Source organism: Polyodon spathula, chromosome 4 (assembly GCF_017654505.1).
Source record: "Polyodon spathula isolate WHYD16114869_AA chromosome 4, ASM1765450v1, whole genome shotgun sequence".
In the NCBI taxonomy this organism is placed as follows: domain Eukaryota; kingdom Metazoa; phylum Chordata; class Actinopteri; order Acipenseriformes; family Polyodontidae; genus Polyodon; species Polyodon spathula.
Genome location: NC_054537.1, coordinates 4,614,665 through 4,641,473, shown reverse-complemented (window position 1 = coordinate 4,641,473; position 26,809 = coordinate 4,614,665). Strand labels below are relative to the sequence as shown.

Here is a 26,809-nt window from a genome sequence, read left to right as displayed (position 1 = left end):
TGTATTTACTTGTTACTTACTGTTACTTGCTATTAAGCAGCTGATGGTTTGTAACAGTCTTGTCCATGTGATTCTTTTTAGGATTAAGCAGCACTGAGAGCCGGCAGCCAGGAAAGTCCCCTTGCTTCAGTGTGAACTGGACTGCAGGGGACACTGGACTGGAGGTCATCAACACCACGACAGGCAAGAAGAAGGACTCGGGCAGCTCATCCCGGCTCTGCAAGCTCACACTCTTCACTCGCTGGGCAAAGCTTTATGACAAGGTAGGCTTCGGGGCTCAAGGGAATATTTTCAGCCCTGAGATGACTGTACAGGTGAGACATATGTAAGGAAGTGGAAGCAATCATTTTTCATTTTACTTTTAAGTAGTCCATGTTAATAATTATACTTGACAACAGTGAGTAAAGTCAATCAAATGTAATTATTAAGCTTACATTATTGAACTATTAACATGCAAGGATTATTAGTAATATAGAAATGTACAATTGTTGCAATTGTACTTCCAGGCGCGATATAATGGTCAACTAGTTTTAGAAACAGTTACACAACAGGTGCACAATATCTACCTGAACTGGATGCCATTCTTTCAGGACAAGAGTGGAGGATATTAGAAGCTTAATTGGTCCAATTGATCAATTCATTATACAGTTTTGACAAAAACCAGGAGGTCACCGGCCCTCCATGACCAGAATTGGGCACCCCTGCTTTAGAGGATAAAAAAAAAAAAATCAGTGACTTTAAATAATGGAAATGCAATATTTTTATTTACATATTTAGAAGTTATTTGTACAGATTTAAGGAAATCGCGAATAATCTATATCATAACCAAGCCACGCTGTTTCCTATCCCCAATCCCCTTACTGTCCCCACCCCCACCTTTTGTTGAAATAAAGAAAATCCACAAAAGCACAGAGAATGTTAAATTGCTTGAGAAATTTAAATGGGAAGATTACACAGCTGTTGAAGTTTCCAGTTTGTGCAGGCTCATTCGTTTTGTTTTGCTCCTTTTTTTGCCCGCAGTTGAGCATGCAAGTGCCGAGCCATGGGGAAATGCCAGTGATGTATTGCAAGGCCAAGCTGGCTGCTGGAACATACCAAACTGTGAAGCAGCAGTTGTTTAAATCGCTGCAGGAAGCCGGACTGGGCACCTGGATAAAGAAGCCGCCGGAGCAGGGGCACTTTCTACTGCCTGTAGAAACGGCACATGTCAGCACCCCCCTGTGAAAGCTTACTGGAGTGCTCTGTTAAACTCAGGCTCTCCGGCCAACTCTCCCCTCTGTAGGAGAGCAGGCCTCACAAAGAAGACACAGGGAAAAAACAAAACATGGTAACACTTTACATTAACCCATTAAGCACCACTGTCCTTATCTGAGGACAGGCTACTTTGTAATTTTTTAAGCATTTTTAACTGGCATCTTCTTATTGTTTTAATTTTCTGTTTCTTTTATTTAGCTATATTGTTATGTAACTTATTCTAATTGTGTTAACTGCAAAAGTTCAAATGTATAGTCCAAATTGCAATGTATCAAACTACATTAATACAGCTGTGTTCTAATTGTTTTTTAATAAAAAAGGATTTGGTACTTAATGGGTTCTCTGACTCTAATTACTGTGTATTACAATGGTATTATGCATAGTACAGTGTACTTAATGTGTATATCTTTGTGCATCATATAAGCCTAACCCTATATCTTTTTTTTTTTTTTTTTTTTTTCCCCATTTGGAATATCCAGTTATGTTTTTTTCTCCTCACCGCAGCGAGTCACCGCACAACACAGACATTCTGAGGGTGTGTGAGCGTCCTCCAATCGCACAAGCGTCCTCCAATCTCACAAGCCTAAAGCCAGAATTGCTTTTACACCGAGCAATCCAGAGCAGAGGTGGGTGGGGGCTACCGATCCAGGAGAACAGAGATCAGCCCTGCTTTTTATCCACTCTGAATGTGCTCGGTGTCTGGCCAGTAGGGTTCGCTGTTGCACGATGAGGAGAAGCAATCCCTGTTGTTTTCCCATCCCCCTCCCCGAGAGCGTCAGAGCCAATGTGATGCCCCCTTCGAAGTCCCCAGCAAAGTTCGGCCTCTTTGCACAGCCCAGACGTGAACTGGTGACCTCCAAGCTGTGTAACTCATCCTGCACTCCCAGTGGCAGCGCTTTTAACTGGATGAGCCACTCAGGGATCCCCTAACCCTATATCTAACCCTAACCCTGACCCTAACACTAACCCTAACTCCAAACATAACCCTAACCCTTTTCTGATTGTATGTACCAATTGTATACTTACATATATTGTGCACAAAGATTTACACAAAGTACATTATAAATATGCATGATCAGATTGTAATTATGTGTAAGTACACATAGATTTACTAAGTACTATGTACATACACAGTATTTAGAGACCCTTAATGTAAAGTGTTACCAAAACAATGCACCACAAGCACAGGTTACTGATAATCCACTCCCATTGTCTCACACATATTGTGCGCCGTGCACAAACCACCCACATGTTCACACTTACAAACCCGACTCCAGGCCGCTTCGACAGCAGTGCCCTAACATTTTAAGGTAACTGCTGCAGTTGCATTATTAAGCTGTGAATACATTTCATTTCTCCAACCCAATTTAGCATTTTATCTGCACAAAGTAAGAAATAAATAGTAATCATTCCTCCTTTTACCTTAATTGTAGCCAGAATAGTGTTGTGACACTGATTTGCACCTTTGCTTTTAAGAGTATCTTTAAATAACTAAAACCCATGCCTTTCATTTTACAGCTACAGTATTTCACCTTGTTTAGCCAGTATCTTTGTTGGAGGTCAAAGAACTGAAGGCAAGCTTCCTTAATTGAGGTCTTCATTCAAAAGATAGGGTCTGAAGGCCTCCTACTGACGGGTTTTCACACTACTGGAAATTCTGGAACATGACTGTTATGAAGTCACCATGGAGAAGCCAAGTTCAGCACCTTACAAGAAACAGACATGCCCTGGATGAGCACAAGCTTGTGATTTTAGAAACAATAAAATTAGATCATGTACAGTATAGAAGTCTAAAAGAAAATACATGGATAAATACACTAGCTACCGTGATGCCTGAAGGTTTAAATAGAAATAAATAGTAGATAATTACATCATTAGCTATATAATGAATGATATAATGTCTCAAACACATTAGATTTAAGCAGAAATAAATGTGTGGTTACCATGGCATCAAAGTCTATAAATACCTCCAATGTTTCTTTTCAAACACACTTTCCCTTGACAAAGATATGTTATACATACCAAAACACTGGGAAATTGACTTTGAGCAAAAACATATATAAAACTTTTTTTTTATAATTTTGCAATCTAGCTAAACACAATAAATATAACATCTTGCCACTAGTTGTATAGCCCATGTTTAATTATATTTCTTGCATGTTCTTTTGTAAAGAATGTACAATTCAACTTGCATTGTATATTTTTGGCGCGTGTTCATTTCATTACAAATAATACAAACCCATGGGTTTATTGGGAGCACTTAGCCACCTCACCATAAAACAAAAAACAGGGTAACACAAGTCTGAAAAACCTGGCCTGCTTGTCTGTTGCCTGGGTATTTTTTAAACCATAGCAACACATTTTAAATAGGACTCTTATATTGAACAATGTCGACACCTAGTGGTCAGCCATATGTACTAAAATATTTTGCCCTAAAGAGTTAATGTAAGCTGGACGTCTATCAAGAGTTACTTTTTCTACATGCCAGGTTATCACATTTTATAGGATTCATTTTAAACAAGCAGGGTGGCCTATATTGTTACGCTTAAGGTACTGAATTTGGCCAGGTTGCTAAGGTCTGTCTGCAATACAAAGTGGAAATATTTACTTTAATCTCATATCTGACCGATTCTCTACTAGAACCTTGTTTTTGCATGTTTTTTGTTACAAAAACAAGGTTCAGCTGGGGGGGGGGGGGGGGTTGTTGCACACAAGAAATAGTTACAATTTAACAATAAAGCCCCTTCTGTGTTCTTTTATAAAGGGTTATATAGAAGGGCTCAGTACAAAAGGAGTCTGCTTCTTGGAATCCAATGTAAATTAGCTGTGAATTTATAATTAGGGTTTGCAGGTTTATCATACACTTATTTGAACAGTTTCTATCAGTAAAGAATTTAGTTCAGGGTAAGAAAGCATATTTTTAGTTTCCATGTATTGTTTCAGCAGATTTTTGTTTTTTGTTTTTCATATAGATTTGTTGTAGTTCTTGATATATGATATGATACACTATAGAGATAATGGTTAGTTTAACCCTCTGCATTAATGTATTGTAAAACTTAATATGCATATATATATATATATATATATTATATATATATATATATATAATATATATATATTATATATATATTCTAATACGATGCTAGAAGACATTCGATCTTCTGTAAGCTTCATGAATATATCTTGTGTTTTTTCTGTCATTTTTCATTGTAATTGTTCACCTTTCAACAATGAGAAAACTGAATAATGAATAATGAGAGAAATGAATATGAGGCATGATTGAATGGCAATATTGTAATAACGGATGTACATTTGTAATATTTGTAATAAAAAAAAAAAGAATTGTGAATTGAAAAATATAAGTTTGCTGTATATAAAAATATAAATTGCACTTCAGTGATACCTTATAAGTGAATGTTTCTGTTTAAGTGAATAAAAAAAGACAATATTACAACTGATTTAGTCAACTTTCTGTCACAGAAGCTGCTGATATACTGCATCTTCCTGTCGAACAGTAACCAAATTACCTACACTGGTCTGGACATTTTATTCAGACCTGTATCAGTTTGCTTTGATCACAGCCTTGCCACGTTGTAGCATAGCCTCAGCAAGGTTCAGTGTAGAGGGGTAGGGACAGGATCCTATGACATATCTCAATAAGGTTCAGTGCAGAGGGGTAGGGACAGGATCCTGATGACAGATCTCAACAAGGTTCAGTGTAGAGGGGTAGGGACAGGATCCTATGACATATCTCAACAAGGTTCAGTGCAGAGGGGTAGGGACATGATCCTGTGACAGATCTCAACAAGGTTCAGTGTAGAGGGGTAGGGACAGGATCCTGATGACAGATGTCAACAAGGTTCTGTGCAGAGGGGTAGGGACAGGATCCTGATGACAGATGTCAACAAGGTTCAGTGCAGAGGGGTAGGGACAGGATCCTATGACATATCTCAACAAGGTTCAGTGTAGAGGGGTAGGGACATGATCCTGTGACAGATCTCAACAAGGTTCAGTGTAGAGGGGTAGGGACAGGATCCTATGACATATCTCAACAAGGTTCAGTGTAGAGGGGTAGGGACAGGATCCTGTGACATATCTCAACAAGGTTCAGTGCAGAGGGGTAGGGACAGGATCCTGATGATAGATCTCAACAAGGTTCAGCCTCAGGTCCAGTGCAGTGCAGAGGGGTAAGCACAGGATCGTGATGACAGATCTCAACAAGGTTCAGAGCAGAGGGGTAGGGACAGGATCCTGATGACAGATGTCAACAAGGTTCTGTGCAGAGGGGTAGGGACAGGATCCTGATGACAGATGTCAACAAGGTTCAGTGCAGAGGGGTAGGGACAGGATCCTGATGACAGATGTCAACAAGGTTCAGTGTAGAGGGGTAGGGACAGGATCCTATGACATATCTCAACAAGGTTCAGTGTAGAGGGGTAGGGACAGGATCCTGTGACATATCTCAACAAGGTTCAGTGCAGAGGGGTAGGGACAGGATCCTGATGATAGATCTCAACAAGGTTCAGCCTCAGGTCCAGTGCAGTGCAGAGGGGTAAGCACAGGATCGTGATGACAGATCTCAACAAGGTTCAGAGCAGAGGGGTAGGGACAGGATCCTGATGACAGATGTCAACAAGGTTCTGTGCAGAGGGGTAGGGACAGGATCCTGATGACAGATGTCAACAAGGTTCAGTGCAGAGGGGTAGGGACAGGATCCTGATGACAGATGTCAACAAGGTTCAGTGCAGAGGGGTAGGGACAGGATCCTGATGACAGATGTCAACAAGGTTCAGTGCAGAGGGGTAAGCACAGGATCATGATGACAGATGTCAACAAGGTTCAGTGCAGAGGGGTAAGCACAGGATCCTGATGACAGATGTCAACAAGGTTCAGTGCAGAGGGGTAAGCACAGGATCCTGATGACAGACGCGTTATTCAAGTTCATCCGCAATGCTCAATTTGATTGTAGTGGCCAAGATTCCTGAAGCATCTCTGTCATGCTATTAAAACCATTTAGTGGATGGATGCATTATCGTCTTGAAAGCAGCTATCTGCAGCAGGAGTAGCAGTGCAGCATTGTTGAGTGTGCTTGTGTGACGGACAGTGTTGTGTGATACACTGCGGTTGCGGGTTCTGTGAGATGAGATGAGGTTAAAAGATTTAAAACAACAAAAGAAGACAAGCCCGGTTCACACCCAGCCTCCACCCTGTTACACTTGATCTGCAATCCAGTATTCGTTCAGCCTTCCAGTGTAATCAAGGGACACACGATATACAGGGGGATCCTCATGTTACAACCGCAGTGACGCACAGCTCCGTTGGCCAGTATGCATGTGCCTACAGGGAAAAAGATATAATCTTAGTGTGTAATATGGAAATAGAAACATAATTGCCAGTCTTGCCCTATAGTAAGATTTTATTTATTTTTGTACTGTTTCGGGTTACATTTTTAATTACAGGGTTCCTTGTACACTTAAAAAATGAAATGCTTTTTACTATATTTTTACCCAATAGTATCCTGATCATTATTTAAGAAAGTATCCTGGGTTTTTAATGAATAGCTATGCAGTATTGATGATGAAGAGTGAACATGAGGACACCATCATAATAAAATCCTCTAGTGTAAGCAGAAAGCTGCATCTGCCAGCAATGGTCTCAACAGTCGAGTTGAGAAATCTAGGAAGATGAAAATAGCTACCAAACCGTATTTCAAATGTGCTCTTATTAATTGTCTCTTTCAGTTATGCCCTATAATTATAGTGAGGAAGTGTTCAAATCTCATCAGAAGAGAAAAAAAGAAAATGAAATCCATTCCAGCGCATAAATACGTGTAATTAAATTTGATCAGGAACTGATAAAGCACATACGAAGAGCAGGAGAAAAAATGACATTATCTCACACAACTGTCTGGCATTGACTTTAAAGGGTTCCTTTAACTGTGCTGTAAAATGAAGATTTGCAACATGTGACAGATGTTACAGATGAAGGAGGCTGCAGTATATTAGAAACTAGATTTATCCCCCCCCCCCCCCCAAAGGTAATCCATTTGGAAGTTGTTATCTTCCAGCTCCTGTTGCTGGTGTCAACCAGAGCCCAGAGAATTAACTAAACCGTAAGAAAGCATCATTTTCAGCCTGGCAGCCTCAGCCCGTTTCATTTGTAGGCAGTTTCACAGAGAGTAGGCTGGGTATATGGATGCTGAACAGTTTCCTTTGGTATACAACAATTCACATTTCTGTAGCAACTTTCATCAGAAGGATCCCAAAGCACTTTACACAGAAGAAACAAAAATGAACAATTAAACCATTAGATTAAAAACAGTATGATACAGAAATAATAGTTATATTAGAAAAACTAAGATAAAAAGGTAGTTTGTAGAAATAGAACAATTAAAAGGGTCTAAAACAAAAAGTATATACAATTGGAATTTAAAAAAAGGACAAAATAGGAAAACTTTAGGTTATTATCATCACCCTGGTTCACTGAAATAGAAATGTAACCTTTACCGTACAGGACCTCTTAAAGACCCAAAACCTGAATAAGATATATCAAAGCTGCTTGACGAGCATGTAACGCAGTCATGACCCGCCCCTGAGGACATAAAAACACTGCGGTCACAGACCTCAGAGTCATTTTTCCTTCAAGCCTGCTGCAATCACAGACGCAGCGACCTTGAAGGTTAATGGTTACATTTCTATTTCGGGGAACCATGGTTATGATAATAACCTAATGTTCCCTTTCAAGTACGAAATGTAACCATTACCTCATGGGTAAGTGTGCCAAAGCCATCGCAAGGGCAATATTGCAGAACGACTGGAATGCTACAAGGCTAAGCAGAGAGGCTGCCTCGGGCACTATCATATGAAACAAGCACTTCTCTGAAACAGCTCTCCTGTCAGGTCAGTTATCGAAAGGAACAATGGTGTTGAGCTCTGTGACCTCAGTATTTTTATGTCCTCGGGGGCGGGCCATGACTGCGTCACATGCTTGTCAAGCAGCTTTGATATATCTTACCTTATCTTAAGTTTCGAGTCTTTAAGAGGTAAATACCCAATCGCTAATGGTTACATTTCCTACTTAAAAGAGAACCAAGATTTTAAAAAAAGCTATTTTGTAAAGCATAGTTTGCCCTTTGTTTCGCCAGTACTTTTAACCCTGCTTTGCTCAAATATTTGTACAGTAGATGCCACTTATTAACAACCTCTCGGTTAAGAAATAAGAAATAAGAAATTGTCCAACGTTGTCTGCTTTTTACAATGTACCACCTCCCGCTGTAAATCTATCTCAATTTTGCCTCAGTTTGCCAGAAATATGGAGTTGCGAAGTCAGTGTGTTATAAAAGATGCATGAAGTATGTGCATAAATCATCCAAGAGCGCTCTGACCACTGGTAACTAGTAATAAAGTTGTCAATAAGCGATGTGTAGTTGCTAATATCAGAATTCCATTAACATAAAAGTCTATGGGACGGGATTGGTTCCTGGGAAAATGTTGTTATAACTAAAAATTGTCTTTATCAGGGTTGCTAATAACCGGCATCTACTGTATATTGTCAATTATAAGGAAGCCATCATTCTGCCCTTCAATATATCAAAGCCACCACGAGAGGTAGGTCTGAGACCCACATTATTGCTGTTTCATGGTGCTATTCCATCATAAACAGGGGAAACACAAGTACTGTATTTTTGTATTGAATCCTTCCATAAATCTTTAGCATTTACTCTATGCTAAACTATGAATTTCACATGAATATGATATAATAATAAAACTAACCTGAACCAGTACAGTACTACTATGCAGTCATGTAGCACAGCTTATTTGAGCTCTCAGCCCAGAACCTGCAGATAGCTCCGATATACAGGCAACATAATGATCCAACATAAAGGGGTTTCTTTTGTTTCCATTGTGTTTCAGTATATATGTTATAAATACTGTCATTGTCAATGTCTTCAAGTAAATAATAATAATAATAATAATAATAATAATAATAATAAAACACAGTGTGTAAACATAGCAACACAGTTTTATAAACATGCAACTAAGGAATAATTACCAAACAATAACAATTCCAATGTATATAGAAAGAAAAACTGTTTTAAATGTCATAGTGAGCATGTCTTATCATGTATCATCATTTATTATCTGGTTGTAAACTTTTTTTTTTTTTTCAGTTTCTCAGAAATTGGTTACACTTCTTGGGTTGCTTCACATCAGCAGTGTCTTCTGGGTCAAAGCATGTTACTGGCTGAAAGCATGTCAGTCAATACGGGAAGCAGCTGGTTGGTTAATGACAGTAAAGAAGCTCTTGAAGGGGTGCAGACGATTTCACTCTCCAGGTGAAACTGTCCTGTGGCTGATGAATTAACTCCATTGGTTTAAATACCCATCTTAATAAAATGAAGGTTGTAGCACTGCATGAACCGGACATAAAAAATATTTGCTAACATTTTTTGATTGTTGATACCAATGTATAAATCAAAAGGACAATCCCATATTAGTCTGTTGTGTACAGTATCTTGTGCTCTAAGCAGGGATACTTTTCAAACTAATTGACATCAGCAGGGAAAGACTAATTTGTCTTGAGGTTTCAGACTCTCGTAATCACTGCATGGATGTAGTGACACTCATGGATCAGACTTCACCCACAAGCCCTTCAGTGCGGCTCACTGGGATCAATTATCCTGTATTTTTAGATAGAAATTGGCCACAAAGGAGTTAAAAACCTGACTGATAAACTGTGAGCATCATTGCCTACTTACTGTTAATCTGTACCAGTAGTTATTAGATCAAATGTCCTGGGATTAGAGTCTCAGACAAAGAATTATACATATCTCCCAGAAACTTGTCTTCCATTTATTTTCTTCATTATATTTACATATAATGACAAATTGTATAAAGTAAGTAATGGCACAGGCATGTTATTTATGTATTTGTTCACATTTTCATAGCACCTTTAACCAAGCTGCTTTACAAATTTAAACCAAATGGTACAATCAAGAAAGAATGGGTGAAAAAAAAACGTAAATTTATTGGGCTAGGGTGGGGAGATACAGATGAGATGCTTATATGAAAGCAGAGCGCCAGAGGCTAGGTCAGGGTCGGGCAAGCAGGGTCATAACATGAGGTCAGGGGTCAGGGAGAAGAGGTGCATTCTGAGGGAGGTGCGGAAACTACGTAGTGTGGGTGACTTATGATGTGGGAGTCTATTCCAATGAAGGGAAAAGGATCGGAAATGGTATTGGGCACAGGGCGAGGGTGAGACAGAGAGGGACAATAAGGATTGGGAGCGTAAGGGACGTGGAAGAACATAGTAGGTGATCAGTGCAGCCAGATAAGGTGGGGCAAAACTATCGAGACATTTATACACAAGGGTAAGGAATTTGAACAGGCAACGATAATAAACAGGCAGCCAGTGTAGCTGGAGTAGAGGGGAGGTATGGAAGGAGCGGGGGAGGTTAACTATGATACAGGCAGAGGCGTTTTGAATTTGTTGCAATGGTGTAAAGGTGTAGGAGGGGAGGCCAAGGAGGAGGGAGTTGCAGTAGTAGAGGCGGGTGAAAATGAAAGAGTGGACCAGGAGTTTAGTAGTAGAAAAGGAAATGGAGGGGCTTATTTTGCTGATGTTGAATAGGTGGAAATGGCAGGTGCGTGTTATGGCCGAGATATGAACAGAAAGGGGGAGGGTAGAGCCAAGGATGATGCCGAGGTTACAAGCAGAGAGGGTTAGAATGAGGGACAATGGAGGGAATGAGATGGTGGGGCAGGGTGGGGGAAATAGGGGAACGAAAAGGAAATCTGGGTGTCATCAGCAAAGAAATGATGGGGGAGCTAAATGATGAAATAAGAGCACAGGGAACATGACTGCATTTTCATATGTCAGTGCAACCAACCTGAATTAAAAGACTATCAGTATAGTTTTGGTTTTACACTTATTTAGAATAGGAATATCACACTAAAGGTGAAATGAGACTAACCATAAGAATTCTGTTGTTTATATTGCATGGTATACCACTAACACAATTTCAAATATTTGTTCCTGACAAATGTATTAAAACCTTTCATTAAAAGTCTATAAACATTTAATATTACTAATTAAAAATATATATTCATTGATTGAAAATCATTGCACAGTAATTAAGCTGCATTATAAAATTAATAGCCAGAAAAATAGGTAATTATTTCCAACAGATGATGGTCAAGACAAAGGAGATGGATTCCTATTTGATAATAGCATTCATAGCAAACTACAACAAAGAAAATGGCTACAGAACAGCATCAGACATATGGGATACCAAAATCTACAATCAGAGCAATAATCAAGAAATAACACAGAACATAATTCAACTGAAACGCTTGAAAGAAGTGGACACCTAGAGAAAATTATGGATACCGCAGAATTGCCCAAACAATATGCACGTATGCACGTAGACCTCGCTGCAAACCACTTTCAAAGAAAATAAAAAAGGAAAAGCCTTCAACGAGGAAAACCTACCTACAGTTAAACGTGGAGGTGGCTCGATCATTTGTTATTCTGGGGTTTTTTTGCAGTTCAGAGACAAGACATTCAGGTGATTGAAGGCATATATCAAGAGACTGATTGGCAGAGAGTTTATCTTACAACACAATGACCCAAAGCATACTGTGAAGTGCTCTGGAATACTTGAAGAAAAAGTTCTGGAAAGGCCTTCACAAATCGCCAGATCTCAACCCAATAGAAATGCTTTAGATTGATCTGAAAAAAACAATACTTTGTCATGAATAAATACTTTTCATGCAATTTGGAATTTTAAATTCCTAGAAACTGTGTATGTTATTAAAAAGTCAGTTAACTTGAATTATGGTATAAGCAGCGTAGGGTGCCAACACTTGTGTGCGACTATACCTGGTCCAAATAAAACATTCATTTTTATATATTTTTGTTTTATGGTTTTTAAACATGTGTTGGATATTTTAAAAAATATATATCAGTGTGTTGTACAAAATCAGTATACTTTTCATTTTGTTAATATGGGGTTGTGGAGTTCATTGCAACACCTACATACTGATTTACAGTTGTGTACATGAGACCAAGACAACTCAATAAATGAAATAAAAATCACCATATTTTATTAGGATTTACAAGCTCATGTTCTTCATACACTACTATTATCACTGTCAAGCTAAATTACTGTTTGTATTGCTGATCAAACGACAAGGTTTATTTGAAAGTACTCAGCTATTGTCTGTGCAATTTCCACCTCCACCAGGTTCTCCGTTTTCTATGTGTTTTTGACAACTGCAAAATTGGCAGTTCTCTATTTTTAATACCCAGCCATTATATTGAGCTTGTGTCGCAGGAGTTACATGGAGAACAAAACGATCAGCTGACTCTCCATTGACCGTTAAACATGTGCGCTAATGCTCTGTAACAACTTCTCCTTTAGGCTGGGTTAACAGGCAAAAAGAAAAGAAAATGCAAGTTCCATGCTGAAACAAGTTTAGAATGCTTTTCAAGTCTGAGAAATGATAATCTATAAAAAACAATGAAAACAAAGACAAATCACCTACATTTTAATTAAATGTGAATACAGTTGTGTTATTTAGAGTGGAAAGGAAATCTTAAAAGACAAAAAAAAACAAAAAAACAAAACAACAACTAAACATTTTGTAAAATACTACAAACCCACTGACAAGCAGATGATCTTAGCTTGTAAGAAGCAACTGCGTTTCTGGCTCCCTTGTCAAAGAACAACTGATCAAATCAGCAAGCACTGCTTTAACAAATAACATGGAAGGGCCTGGCTGATTTGTATCTGTTACATTCAAGAGCAAATAGTGATGCTTCTCAAACTACCATCAACATGTTCAGTGTTAACAGCACATTAAAAAAATCGATCTTTTAAGATCCTAACCTGTGTCTCCTACGTGTGGCTCAATTTTTAGGTTTCAAACGTTTCTAAATGTTTAATACTTAAAGTGAGGCAGTGAGCCAAAACCTTTTTATTAAGGTACTTAAATTGTGCTATATACTAGTTTTATACAACAATCACACTAATTAGTGTGTTCAACCATCTGCACTCATACTCTACACACAGAAAAGTACAACAGGTTACAATGTATTGGGCTATTGTTTGACCCTTAACTACGTCTCCTTTATTTCTACATATTCTGAAAAGAACTGTCACTTCATTCCTGAAGCTAAAACAAACTATGCCTCCCACTCCAAGTACATACCATGATTGAGGCACAGGTCTACAAAATATGGTTAAAACAAGGTCCTGTAAAATTCTGTACAATTGCAGTTCAAAATTAAAATGTCATCAGTAACTGTGTCTTAAGATCCTTTACACAGAACTGTTCACAAGCCTAGATGACAACATTTCACCTGCATTACACTACTGTATGCCAATCCCAAACAGTACACAGTGGAACTGTACACTCAATTGAAGTTTACATTAATATTTCAACATCCAGCCCATATGGTTTACATCTTTAAATATACAAGGCAAGAAGAATGAAGTAGATGTGTAATGTCTAGGTAACAAAACTGACCTTTACATGACTAATGCATTTCACATCTAAACCATAAGATTGTAAGAAGGCTGTTTTCTTTTTTTCTTTTTCTGCTGAAGCTTTTGTAATAAGTTATGTGCAATTTTACATTTACCAGACTAAAGTTTTTCTAATGACCAAAACAAAATAGAAAAATACAGAAGAGCTCATAGACTGAAATATTGGCATATAGGGTATTTTAAAACCAAAACAATCCCACGTTTTATATACATTCCATGCAGGGTGCACACAGGTGCAAATACAACACATACACAAGACTTTCTCCCTGGAGAAAGTTTCACATTGATCCAAGCTCAGCACAAACACTTCAATGGGTAACAGTTCATGGCTTGAGAGCGCTTCTAAAACTTATTTCTCCTGCAGCAGGGCAGGGATGTTGATATTCCATCCAATGGCTTGCCGGTCGAATCCGCAGGTGAACAAGTTGCAGGTGGGATTGTCTTCACTCCAGGCTGAACAGCACACCATTCGGCGGTGGCCCTTTGAGGGAATAAAGATGTATTCATTGTATTCATGTGGATATGTAAACAGCAGGTATACATTTCTCATTGGACAAGCTGAATCAAACTAGAATACATTCATCCCAATGACTGAAATTCTTCAAAGCTGTTTGGCACAAATTAAACAAAGCTATAACTTTGTTATTTGTTAAATTCCCACAAGTGATTATATTTGACAAGTACATTTTAAAACTACAACTGATGTTGTTTTGTAAATCTGATGGACAAAATGGCTTGAAAATACAAATTCATGTTCATGAAAAACTTTCGTCATGATATTATTGGCGTCTCTTAGAAAACAAGGCCATTCACATTGGAAACAATACCGGGGTCCAGGTTTCGGTAGGGTGTGAAGGCTTCAATTGATCTATTTCAGGGTATCCTATTTACATTCAGTAATCATTACATAGAATATGAGAGATGTTAACAAATAGCATGCTGTTTGTAGAAGCAAAAGAAACATTTCTAAGAGGAACAAAACCATTGTCATGACCTAAATTCACCTAAAAAGAAACAAACGATCTGCTCAATCACTGTTCTAAGTAGTTTCTTGCTTGTGTTATACAGTGCAATTATTCTATCCCTGACTACCTCCATTGCACTGTTTCAAACTAGGCTCAGATCACTGTAATAAAAATGTTAATCTCTACATGCTAAATGTAAATATTTAACTTTCTTCATCTAGTAAATTCTATTACCAGTACAGTGATCTGTACATACTGCATATTTTCAGTTTCTTTAGCACTTGAGTGATTCAGAGTATAAAGCATTTCCAAATCCTAATTCAAACAAAGTGGTGCCTAATGACACATTAGTGCTGGTCCTGTTTTCAATTGCTTTTCAATAAAACTATTCAAAACCAATTTTCTGGAATGTGTACAAAAAAAAAGGCTTTTAGCGGAAAGTCTTACTTTGTACATCTCAAAACTGACATTTGTAACAAAACCGTCAAAAAGAAAAACAAAACAGAAAGGGAAATATATCATTTGGGGTTGACTTTCTGTAGAGAGATCTTACATATCCTTTTTTACAGAACTCTACTTTCTTTTAATTTATCTTTAATAATGCGGCAAGGATCGGAATATCAAATGTATAAACTAGATTTAATCTATCTGCTTTTTCTGAGAATGGTACTTAGGAAATATTGTCAGATGGGAAGACATAGGCTCCTGGCAGACGTCTTACCTGTCTGTTGCTGCGAGGAAGACGAGCTAACCGGACTCCTGACATATCAAACAGCCTGACCTGACGATTGTCATGTGGAAGAGCAATTATTCTTTGGCTCACAGATACACTAATCCTGTGTGGAAGAGAAAATATTTACTGCGTTATGTTAAGTATATAAAATGTTACAACTGACAAGTTACAACAGCCTTCACCAAATCAAATACATGCATTGTAAATAATGCAGGATCCATGCATTTCCATTTGTTACTGGAACTTCAAAGTTAATAATAATAATGATCCAAGTCAAGGAGGTGCCCAGCTCGTTTATAAACATGGCAATGTACCTGTTCACCGCTGAGTCGGTACGGATGGTTGCTATTGGAGATCTCATGTTCTTCAAATCCCAAACCTTTACAGTACGATCATCGCTGCCAGAAACCACATTGTCCCCCACAGTGAAAACGGCCGATGTAACAGTGCTAAAATGAGCAAAAACAGAACAACATGTTACGGCCCTGGTTTTATAAATAGAAATATTTAACTCCATTAATTGAATGCCTGTGACCTCATCTATCTCGAAGTACGGTGAAGAAATGCGGTTCGTGTTTGAGATACCGGGGGGGGGGGGGGGGGGGGGGGTGGGTTAATAAGTTGCTGTGTGCCTGGGGCTACATATTTATGTAAATCACGATTTTATATATCGCTTAAATCTAGAGAACTGCTTTTCCAATTGAGGTAAGCCTGTTAAACAAATGTTTTATATGTATATATCACATGCATACATACATACATACATACATATATACATATAAAACATTTGTTTAACAGGCTTACCTCAATTGGAAAAGCAGTTCTCTAGATTTAAGCGATATATAAAATCGTGATTTACATAAATATGTAGCCCCAGGCACACAGCAACTTATTAACCTCCCCCCCGGTATCTCAAACACGAACCGCATTTCTTCACCGTACTTCGAGACAGATGAGGTCACAGGCATTCAATTAATGGAGTTAAATATTTCTAATTTATAATGTCACTCGTTCCTGTCATTTTTGTGCTACTAAAAAAGAATTTGATTTCATGTTCTGTTCAGGCTCCTGATTAAGATTAGCACCATCCAGGCCAGCAGGGCCTCTTTATGCTAGCCCTCTTAATTCAAATTGACATTATATTAAGGTTTAATTAGGGCTGAACTCCAGGGCGTTACTGGTGCAGGCGTGCTTACTGTGCTTCATATTACAGCAAAACCAAGTTGCACGGTTTGAGATCTAATGCATCAGCGTGAAATCATTTTTTGACATTGTAGGTCGCCACCAGGGAACACAAGGAAAGCTATTAGATCAAAAGCTCGATTAAAAAATGTGGCCCATTATAAGTTAGAAGATATTTTTAAATGTTCTATTCCCACCGAGCCCACTGACAAGCAAGGTCGAAGCTCATTAGGGCAAGGGGAGCTGGTCTCCGAAGTGTAATAAAACTGGATCAGCAGCTCCACTCTATAAATGTCCTGAGCTGACAAGTACTGCCCATTTAGTATTACCTTGGTCTAAATTGTTTTTCCTTTAATTATTTCACAGTGGTTTACACTATACGGCAGTATAAGAGGACATGAGGTCAGGTTCCAGTAGAAAAGAAATATATATGTCTTTTGTCACATCAGCGGTCCCCAGGTAGCCATCTAAAGATAAGTCACCTTATTCAAACCCTTCAACAGAAAGAAATGGTGTGGCTCACCACACATGGCACAGGCCTCTCACTCATATCCCAGTGCTGTTCTGAGGGTATACATACACATGTACACCGGTGAGGGGCAATGGAAGAGCTTGAATAATGAAATAGGTGGGGGTGGGGTGTTACCGTTTAAAAAGAAAAGGACAGGCAGAATACAATGTATTGGGTTAGTTATTTTCCTTTTGTAATTAAACTTGCACAAATAACAGGCTGCAATACATAAAACTACTCAAAGTACAATAAATAAAAGAAAATAAAGCAGAGCCAGTGTGGTAGGGAGTGAGTCTACATAGCTGTTGTTCAGAATGCCAGAATCTCATCCACACAAATACACACCCCATTCAGTGTATCCTGCTTGAAGTCAGCACATTGTGCCAACTGCTTTAAAAATGATTTGAATCAACTGCTGAACTGATTTATTAAATATACACCTCAAAGTACTGCAAGAATGGTTTTATTTTGAGCAGCGCAATCGGTACCAAATGAAGCCTGGTAAGTGATGCAACATGCTCATGTAGCAAGATAAACTTCAGAAAGGTTGTTTTGTACCAGGTTGTGTCGGTAATTCCCCAGTTTTCCCTCTAGGTTTAATGTTTGCTAATCATATCTCCATTATCAAAATAAAGCAAAAACAAAACACATTTTAGTCATGTGCCATTAGACAGCTGAAATGATGCATTGAAAGTAATGTACTTGCCACTGCTTTTCCAAAGCACATCACTTAGCACAATCAGTAGGTAGCGCTTTGCTGAGGCGATGTGCAGGCTTATATTTAAAAAAAACAACAAAAAAAACACAATTCCAATCTCAATAATTTAAAGACTGATGAGAGCAGTCAAGTTCTGACACAGCTGGCTTATCTTTCATATTCGGTGGAGTGGAAATCTGCAAAGTGCTGCGTGAATTACAAAAGCACCTCAACATGAAAGTTAGCAGGAAGTTTATCAAGAGGATTTTTTTGTGTTCATGAATGTGTAAGCAGTTAACAGGGAAATAGACATAGCTTCCAGAGAGGTAAAGGCTTGGGCAGTGTAGAGTAATATAGATCAAAGCCTTACTCTGTGTTAATTGGCTTGTTTGTAGTAGAAGAGGAAATTCCACCAGCCGCAAACCAGGAATCTATGGTCTTCTAAAGCTACATGACCTTAAACCTTTTTCCTTTTATTCTGCACCACATATACTGTACACACAGACTTAAAGGCATGTGCTCTATAACTGCAGAGACCTGGTTTTGCACACATGTGCTGCAGAACAGTCCAAACCAGGAAGGATGCATAGGAAGTCAACACAGTGTGTTTCCTAAATGTATCTTTAAGAAACAGATCTATATCTGATCTTTGCTTAATTCTTCAAGTTAGGCATTTTCCCTTTTTTTTTCAAAATGCTTCTATTTCCAGAAAGCACTGGCCCTATAACTCATCAGCTCATAAAGTGACAAACTTAACACAGCACCGGAAAAAGGGAATTCGGCATGGGTGTAATAGTAGAGATCTCAACAGCGAGGTATGGTGCAACACCACTATTCCCAAGAAAGACTTCAGTATCTGCCAAATCCCAGCAGCACTCATTTATCTTGTCGTACACAGCAGCCAAGCATACACTTCAAGCTGACAGCACGGTACGTTCTTACCACACACCACTGGCTGATCGGGAACACTCTGCTCCCTCCGAGGGTCTCACTCAACAGAAATACTCGAATGCTAGCACTCCTCCTCAGAACTAACAGCTGTCTCCCTGGCTCCTCAGAGACACAAAGCTGGTTTGCATAAAACAAAACAAAAATTGCTAACAAAATTTAAAAAGCTGAAATGTGCCCCATTTACAATGTGGAAAACATGTTGCATGTTAAACTGTCATACAATAAGAAAACTACACAGTTCTACTGTGTTTAACAACTTCTGTGCAATTTAGTTTTTGTTTTTTTCAATTAGACCATTTTAAACATATCAATATTCTAACAAGTTATTTACAGTGTGAGTTTATTGGCTTTTGTTTCTCTGCATTTCCACTTTTTTTAATCAAAAAAGGCTCAAGGTGAAAGTAATATGGTGAAAAGCTGTTGGAGTTTTCTGCAAGCTTCCACGGACAGGTATCCAAGCACTCGGCCAGCTTCATAACTGCAGTAAAGACGCTGTGGAAATTGCTTTCTTTTTCTCTTGTTCCAAAAGTGTACCAATAAATACTTCATGTGTAAACAGTTATTCCATAGTACTGTTTGCATTTCTTATAAGGTGACGGGGGGAACTCAATTTTAGACTTATTTTAATTGCAGAATAACGCAGAAATTATTTTAAATTTTTTGGTGATTTTTTCTTTTTTTAATTGAGGAAAACTAGTTCCCCTGCTGATCACTTATTAAAGCAATTATGATCATTGTTACACAAACATAATACAAAGCAACCAACAGGGTTCTTCTCCAAATACCACTGAGAATGGGAACAATAACCAGTCTATGAATATATACTGAAATATGTTCTACAAACCCACTGAATAATCACTTTAGAAAATTACTTGAGCTCCGGTGGATATTCATTAAGCATCTCAGATATTTTTTGTTGATTTTTTTTTGTATTAATGTATAGAATGAGCCTTCTAAATGTGTAAAAGGTTTTTTTTTTTATTGTCCTGCTAATAAAGGAGATCACTTAGACCTCAGAAAAATACATGGTTTATCAGTCTGCATGCTTTTCAACAATCACTAAAACTTGTAATTACTTTGTTCATTAATGTAGCTCTATTAAAATACAGTAAAATACAGGCAGTATAGCAGCATTAATGGTTTTTCCATCTCTATTTGACAGTCATACAATGCTGACCAGTGTAGTGATGAGCCAGGTTAGAACCTGTGCTCATATGTGTCGCAAGAGACACATGGAGAACTGTCTGCAAGGAATATGCAACTAACTTGACAGATGCTTACAAATCAGAAAACTTCAGTGCTCAATTCCATGTGCTAAAAGAGGCTGGTAATGTAGTTAAAACCCTGCAATAAAAACAGAGATAAAAAAATAGGATAATTAGTAATGAGCAAGAAGTAGAAATGACCAAGGGATTAATGTTCTAAATACAGGATGAAAAATGAAGAAGCTGCATAAATATTAAGCAGTAAATACAGAAAGCAGCAATAAATAATAACAATGTAACAAATATTGTGCTGCTAAGAGCCCTACTTTCTAAAGAGATGTATGACACTGTCATTCACGTGGAGAACATGTGTAAGTCATGCTGTCGAGTCAGGAGCACGGTTTTCAAGAAAGCAAAGGACTGCACTGCCATCTTGTGGTACAGCTGTGTATATACTGGAACATTGTGATCCACAATGTAGCAAAGAGCGAAAGGAACAATAATAAACAGATAAACTAGTATAACTATCAGCTGATATTGCACATTTAGAATTCTATACACTTAGGGCTTCTGGATTTTCAGTTTTAACCAATAGAAACCGATAAACACTGCCCCCCCACCCCCCCCAATACTAAAAAAATGAAATCGGTGTATAGCCAATAAAAGCCAGAAACCACTGAAATTGGTTACTCAATTTACGTTTACGTCACACCTTTCCCATTAAAAAAAAAAAAAAGCATAATTCAAAAAAACAAAAACAAACCACCTTTCCCAGAGCAGCTGGACAAAGTCGCACCTTACTGACTCGTACCTATCACAAGAAGCATGTCGTGTCAAAGCATCAGCGTCCAGCATAACATTGTTTATAGAACACTGTACGGAGGCGTTCACACCGGCCGCGTGGTGCAAAACAGACGTGACTGTGTTCCTATTTCTCTGTGTACATATGTGTGTGTGTGAAACGTGGGTCAGAAAGCTCAGAAAAAAATACTAGAAACAGATAAACCTTTCATTTATCTAGTAAATAGAAAAGATGTTCAACGGCAGTTTTAAGTATTTTGTTTACTGATATTTAGTTTGAGAAAGTCAGTATTTATTTTCAACAGACTACTTGGGTACACTGCATTGTGTGAAAACAAGTTTCAAGAAATAAAAATGCAAGTGGGCACAAGCAAGCACTGTATGTCTATGAAGATCACTTTCATAGTAAAAGCAAAAGCACCGAAAAAAACTCAATAGCTAAAAAATAAGCACCGATAATTGAAATGAATAAAAACTGAAGCACTATATATACACACACACACACACAGCACATTTAAATTACACTGCAAGTTCAATGAAATTGAAATGTTTGTAGATACCTGTTAGCCCTTTTTCATTCCCCTCTCTTATTCCTGGAACTACTGTAAATAACGCTTGCATACATGTAGCACATTACCATTATATTTAATAACCTATTAAAACACTATATTGTACACAAACAAATCTTGCATGTTACCAAATATTACCTAAAAAACACACAAAAATTACCCCCAACCCAGGTGTAAATACAAAACTGGAGTTTCACCTCAATTGGATAAGCATTTCTAAATACACCTGTACATAAAAAAGGGGGGGGTGAGACAAATCAAATATGTTTGTCCTTAGTACTCAGTAACAGGTCTGCAAACAACAAGCACGTTTCTGACAATGGGGAAAGGCAATTACTATTGGCATTCTTGCTTGAAAAGCCATCTAAATTTAAAAATTAATAAATAAAAGATAGAAATATAACTATACAGTAAATACCAATCACTTACTCAGTGTGACCTTGAAAGACATTCACAGAGTGTATTGAAGGGTCTCTAAAATCCCAGAGACGGAAGGTGGTGTCACGAGATGAAGTGACCACAAGACGCTGTGTGGGATGAGTACAGCAATGGGTTAACTCCTGATCATGACCTAAAAAAACAAGAACATCGATACATTTGTTACTCCCCTCTTAAAAGTGTCTAATGCTATCTACTGGTTTGTTTGTAAATTGCATGATTGCAGAATGAACACTCAGTCGGCACACAATGTCTGAGTCAGTTACATTTGAGATAATGGAAACATGAACACTTTCTGTACTGCAATTCCTTACAAAATTTGTCATATCAGAATCATACTGTATTAAGGACGATACTACCCCCTGGAACGCTGCTCTATTTCTGTACCTACAGTAATTATTCATATGATGCTCATTAAGACCCATTCTGTAATCCTCCAGAGATATTACCATACCTTTGGCAGCAACGCTGATGCTCGGATTGAATTAATGGCTCTTGTCGGAACAGAACCAGAGCAACGTTGCAGCAGGGACGCTCACAAGGCAGATCCTCCTTCTCCTGGTGAACGCTCCCAAGACAAATCATCCTTCTCCTGGTGAACACTCCCAAGACATATCCTCCCTCTCCTGGTGAACGCTCCCAAGGCAGATCCTCCTTCTCCTGGTGAACGCTCCCAAGGCAGATCCTCCTTCTCCTGGTGAACGCTCCCAAGGCAGATCCTCCTTCTCCTGGTGAACGCTCCCAAGGCAGATCCTCCTTCTCCTGGTGAACGCTCCCAAGGCAGATCCTCTTTCTCCTGGTGAACGCTCCCAAGGCAGATCCTCTTTCTCCTGGTGAACGCTCCCAAGGCAGATCCTCCTTCTCCTGGTGAACGCTCCCAAGGCAGATCCTCCTTCTCCTGGTGAACGCTCCCAAGGCAGATCCTCCTTCTCCTGGTGAACGCTCCCAAGGCAGATCCTCCTTCTCCTGGTGAACGCTCCCAAGACATATCCTCCCTCTCCTGGTGAACGATCCCAAGGCAGATCCTCCTTCTCCTGGTGAACGCTCCCAAGGCAGATCCTCCTTCTCCTGGTGAACGCTCCCAAGACAGATCCTCCTTCTCCTGGTGAACGCTCCCAAGGCAGATCCTCCTTCTCCTGGTGAACGCTCCCAAGACAAATCCTCCTTCTCCTGGTGAACGCCCCCAAGGCAGATCCTCCTTCTCCTGGTGAATGATCCCAAAACAAATTCTCCTTCTCCTGGTGAACGATCCCAAAACAAATTCTCCTTCTCCTGGTGAACGATCCCAAGACAAATTTTCCTCCTGGTGAACGATCCCAAGACAAATCCTCCGCCTCCTGGTAATCCCAAGTAAAAGTTGAGAAATGCATTTCCAGCAGTCTCACACACGATTTCGACCGAATGGAAACGTTGTCCGTGTATGCCCCATTCTCAAATTATGTAGTCATTTTTTTTGCTATGATCAACCACAATTAATAGGCTGTGGCATAAGAAATAACTTTTCCATCTTGTTTTTACGCTTATTATTGAAGCACCCGAAAGCTTGAACTCCCCTTGTCTCACGCTATGGGTTTTCACCATTGTATCCCATAACCCCATGTGCGCAACTTGACGTCATGTCACTGCCTGAAAGGCTCCAGTATGTCAGCTCCCTCATGTGTTACTTGACCAAGAAAGCGGACAAAGAAAACAAAAACTTGGTGCAAATGAAACTTAAGACATATTAGTAACCATCAGAACTGTTGCTGACTCTTTTGACCATACCTGTAAGTGAATGGACAAGCTCAGATGTTTCCACATCATACAGATTAGCTGCCCTGTCCCATGAAGCTGTGACCACCTGCTTTCCTCCGACCAGCCAATCCGCAGCTATGACCACGCCCTGGTGACTCTTCAGCGTGGTCGAAGGAACTCTGATAGTCGGACACTCGCTGGAGCCATCCCCGTCACAATCAGCTTCATCTTTATCAGAAAAGTCGATTTCATCATCTACAGACAACTGCTGTAAAAACAAAACAAACCATGTTGTTATCTCTTTTGTTAAATTGTAATTATTATCTTTTTTCACCCCTGTTTTTCCTTCTGGAATTGATATAAAATTGGGTAAATTTGGTTGTTTTCTTGTTCTATTTATTTTATGCCAACAATTCAAAGAAATGCCACAGTCAATTTAATAATCTAAAAAGCAGGAGATCTTAATACTAGTAATCTAAAACTTGTAAAATTGGTATATCTAAACCAAGGCTTACAACGTACTAACCACAGCTTACTGTTAAAGTGTACAGCTTGTCTCGACTTACACTGGTGTCTGCTGTTGGCTGTGGGGTGGGCAGTTGCACCATAAACCTCCAGATGTGAGCCGTCTGGTCTCCAGATGCTGTTGGTGTAAATGCAGATGGACTGACATGAGTTTACCTAACAAATAAATGTTTACTCATCAAAACATTTCACCTTTTTAATTAGGTACACACATTTGTGGCTTATTACAAGATTATAAATGTGGCAATATATAGTGCTAACAACCATTTCACAAAACCATCATTAAAATTAATTAAAGCAAATGTAAATGATACAAAGCCATGCCTTGAGAGAGAAAACTGAGCTTTAATTAGGTGGCATAATACAACTAAGCAAGTGATAAGAATGCGACTGACTAACTGCTGAAATGTACCAGTCTTTTTTCAAGAGATTATCACTGCTACATATAATATATAGTATAACAAATGCTGGCTTAATACTTTTGATAAGTATTAGGTTTCATTTAAGTTGTCAGAAAGCATGCTATTTCTCACAGTGTTGCAGTGCAGTGTTCAAATAGCAAACTGAACCATCACAACATAGTTTATCCTGCATTGGAAGCAGAAAATCTGAACTGCACTACATCACATATCAGTGAAGTTCTTCAGGAATCCAACATCATCAAATCCCTATCTTATTCATGCTGTTATTATCAAAGCTGTTCAAATACGACATGCAATCACATTTTACACTTGACCACATTTGACACGTGGTTTAAAAGGTATTGAAGGTCATTACCTGTGAGTGCTACTTGCTCCGTTGGATGAAATTTAATTGAATTAACTGAAAAGAAAAGCATAAGAAATTATTATTATTATTTTTTTTTTTTTTTTAAATGTAGAGTTAAAAAATTGAAGTTCCTTTCTATTTATTTCATGATCACCAAGCAGACCCGCCATCGCCCGCAGCAAGAAAAAACACATGAACCAGGATCTTCACACCTGGAGCTACAGAGTTCGTCTACTGGTCATTCGAGATAGAACTCATAGCCTGAAACTAATCTGCTTTCCATTGTTCCTTTCAGCAATAATAAACCTTTAACTGAAACAGCAAGCCCAGCATTATTAAAGATTTAGAAACAAGCTACACAAGATGCTCTACGCTAGCCCAGGAGCACTTTCCGATTGCTGCTGCACTTGTCAATCAGAAGGCTTGTGAAGTCAGAAAATACCTTCCAACAAGAGAAACAGATAGCATTTGCATTCCAGTCACTTTCATAATGTTCTAACACCGTCACTTCAGACACTGTGATACAGGACTGCTCAAAATGCTCTTTATTATCAGTTAATCATGTATCATGTTTACAAATCTACCTTCCTTTCTTCGGAGTACCTGTAACCCTAATCCCTGACACCATGATCTGCTTTTGAATGCCAACTTCATACAATTCCTTTCTCTGCAACTCCCGCTGTGCATGTTCAATAATGTACAACACTGATGCTTTGCTTAAAGCTACTTTACTGCAGCCTTCAAAGTCATTTATGGATGGTCAACAATGTTGTAGTTAATTAAAACAGGTAATTGTAGTGCATGAAAGGCAGATAAAGGTAAAGGAACTGAAATGCTACACAACCCGATAGGAATTAACCAGTAGTAGAAACTGACATTTAGCACATATTTAAATAAAATAAATAAAAAAACAGAGATGTGAAGTCGCTATATAAACCTCTTACCTGACCCAGCATGACCCACGTATTTAAGAAGGCACTTTCCTGTTTCAATGCTCCACAGCATGGCAGTGTGATCTGTATAAAAAAAGCAAAAAGCAGAGAAAGTGAAGGAGTCTGAATTTACTTTTGTTTTTAAAGTGCCAGTATCTGTTCCATGAAAGTTATAACAATACATGTAAGGTATTACACCTAACTGTGCTGTTTCCTATCTTCCAGGATGACTTGAAATAACTTGCGGTATTTTTTCAGCATTATGAACTGCTTCGGGCAGCTCTGGTGTATCTTGACGCTTGGTGGTATGTATATATTTTTGGCCACAGTCCTGGAATTAGTGTTCTGGTCAGGTAGTAACCTGGTGCACCACGATTAAAGTCCATGCAAATATTTATTCTTATTCGATCGTTCCCCCAAACTAAATCTTATACACGATGCTCAAGCTGACAGGATATAGACTGCCTGCTGTCACATGTGGCAGTGTTATTTGTGATGAATGAACTCAGCCTATCAGTTTTAGACATTTTATTTTTGTATTTTTAGACAACATTAAATTGTAATTTTAAAATGAACTAATTGTAAATGTAATACCAGCGTTTGGTTGACGGCCGGAATTTTATTTCCGGGATCTGAATCAAAAATACATAGAGGGTATTCTCTAAAATGTTAAAATGAGATAACAGCACAGTATTAAATGTATTTTCAGGAAAGTTAAAATTGTTTCTAATTGAAAAAGAATGCATGTACAACACTATGATGGTTAAACTGTGACATTGGATCTTTAATTATAGAAAAATAACAAACCCAATACACAAACAAACACAGGTGCATCACGATAGGTATGGAACATTTGCAGGTAAATTGTCAATTGGTAGCAAATAATTTACACAGTAACATTGCTGTATTACTTAGGGTCCATGCACATTGGAACTACTACAGTATATCTGGCAAGCTTGTTTTTACTATTTATACAATCAGGGCAATAGTTCTA

The 26,809-nt window shown here is 38.5% G+C and overlaps 2 protein-coding genes across 4 annotated transcripts in view; one reads left to right on the top strand and one right to left on the bottom strand.

Annotated features, from left to right (window-relative positions):
* Nucleotides 1-1,739, top strand: part of LOC121314083 (double-stranded RNA-specific editase B2-like) — a 155,556-nt gene extending 153,817 nt beyond the window's left edge. Inside the window, exons 9-10 of the mRNA XM_041246918.1 lie at nt 82-263; nt 1,021-1,739. Of these exons, the coding sequence (XP_041102852.1) occupies nt 82-263; nt 1,021-1,224 (386 nt within the window). The 3' untranslated portion in view covers nt 1,225-1,739. The remainder of the gene's footprint in view (nt 1-81; nt 264-1,020) is intronic.
* Nucleotides 1,740-12,337: 10,598 nt separating this feature from the next.
* LOC121314082 (WD repeat-containing protein 37-like) overlaps nt 12,338-26,809 on the bottom strand; it is a 33,610-nt gene continuing 19,138 nt past the window's right edge. For 2 of the 3 annotated variants that reach the window (XM_041246914.1, XM_041246915.1), the window contains exons 7-14: nt 25,828-25,899; nt 24,893-24,937; nt 24,157-24,233; nt 23,621-23,858; nt 21,848-21,989; nt 15,817-15,951; nt 15,491-15,605; nt 12,338-14,285 (exon numbers count right to left, since the gene is read on the bottom strand). In XM_041246914.1, coding sequence (XP_041102848.1) covers nt 14,154-14,285; nt 15,491-15,605; nt 15,817-15,951; nt 21,848-21,989; nt 23,621-23,858; nt 24,157-24,233; nt 24,893-24,937; nt 25,828-25,899 — 956 coding nt within the window. In that variant the 3' untranslated portion in view covers nt 12,338-14,153. The remainder of the gene's footprint in view (nt 14,286-15,490; nt 15,606-15,816; nt 15,952-21,847; nt 21,990-23,620; nt 23,859-24,156; nt 24,234-24,892; nt 24,938-25,827; nt 25,900-26,809) is intronic. The other variant, XM_041246917.1, reaches the window with a different exon arrangement.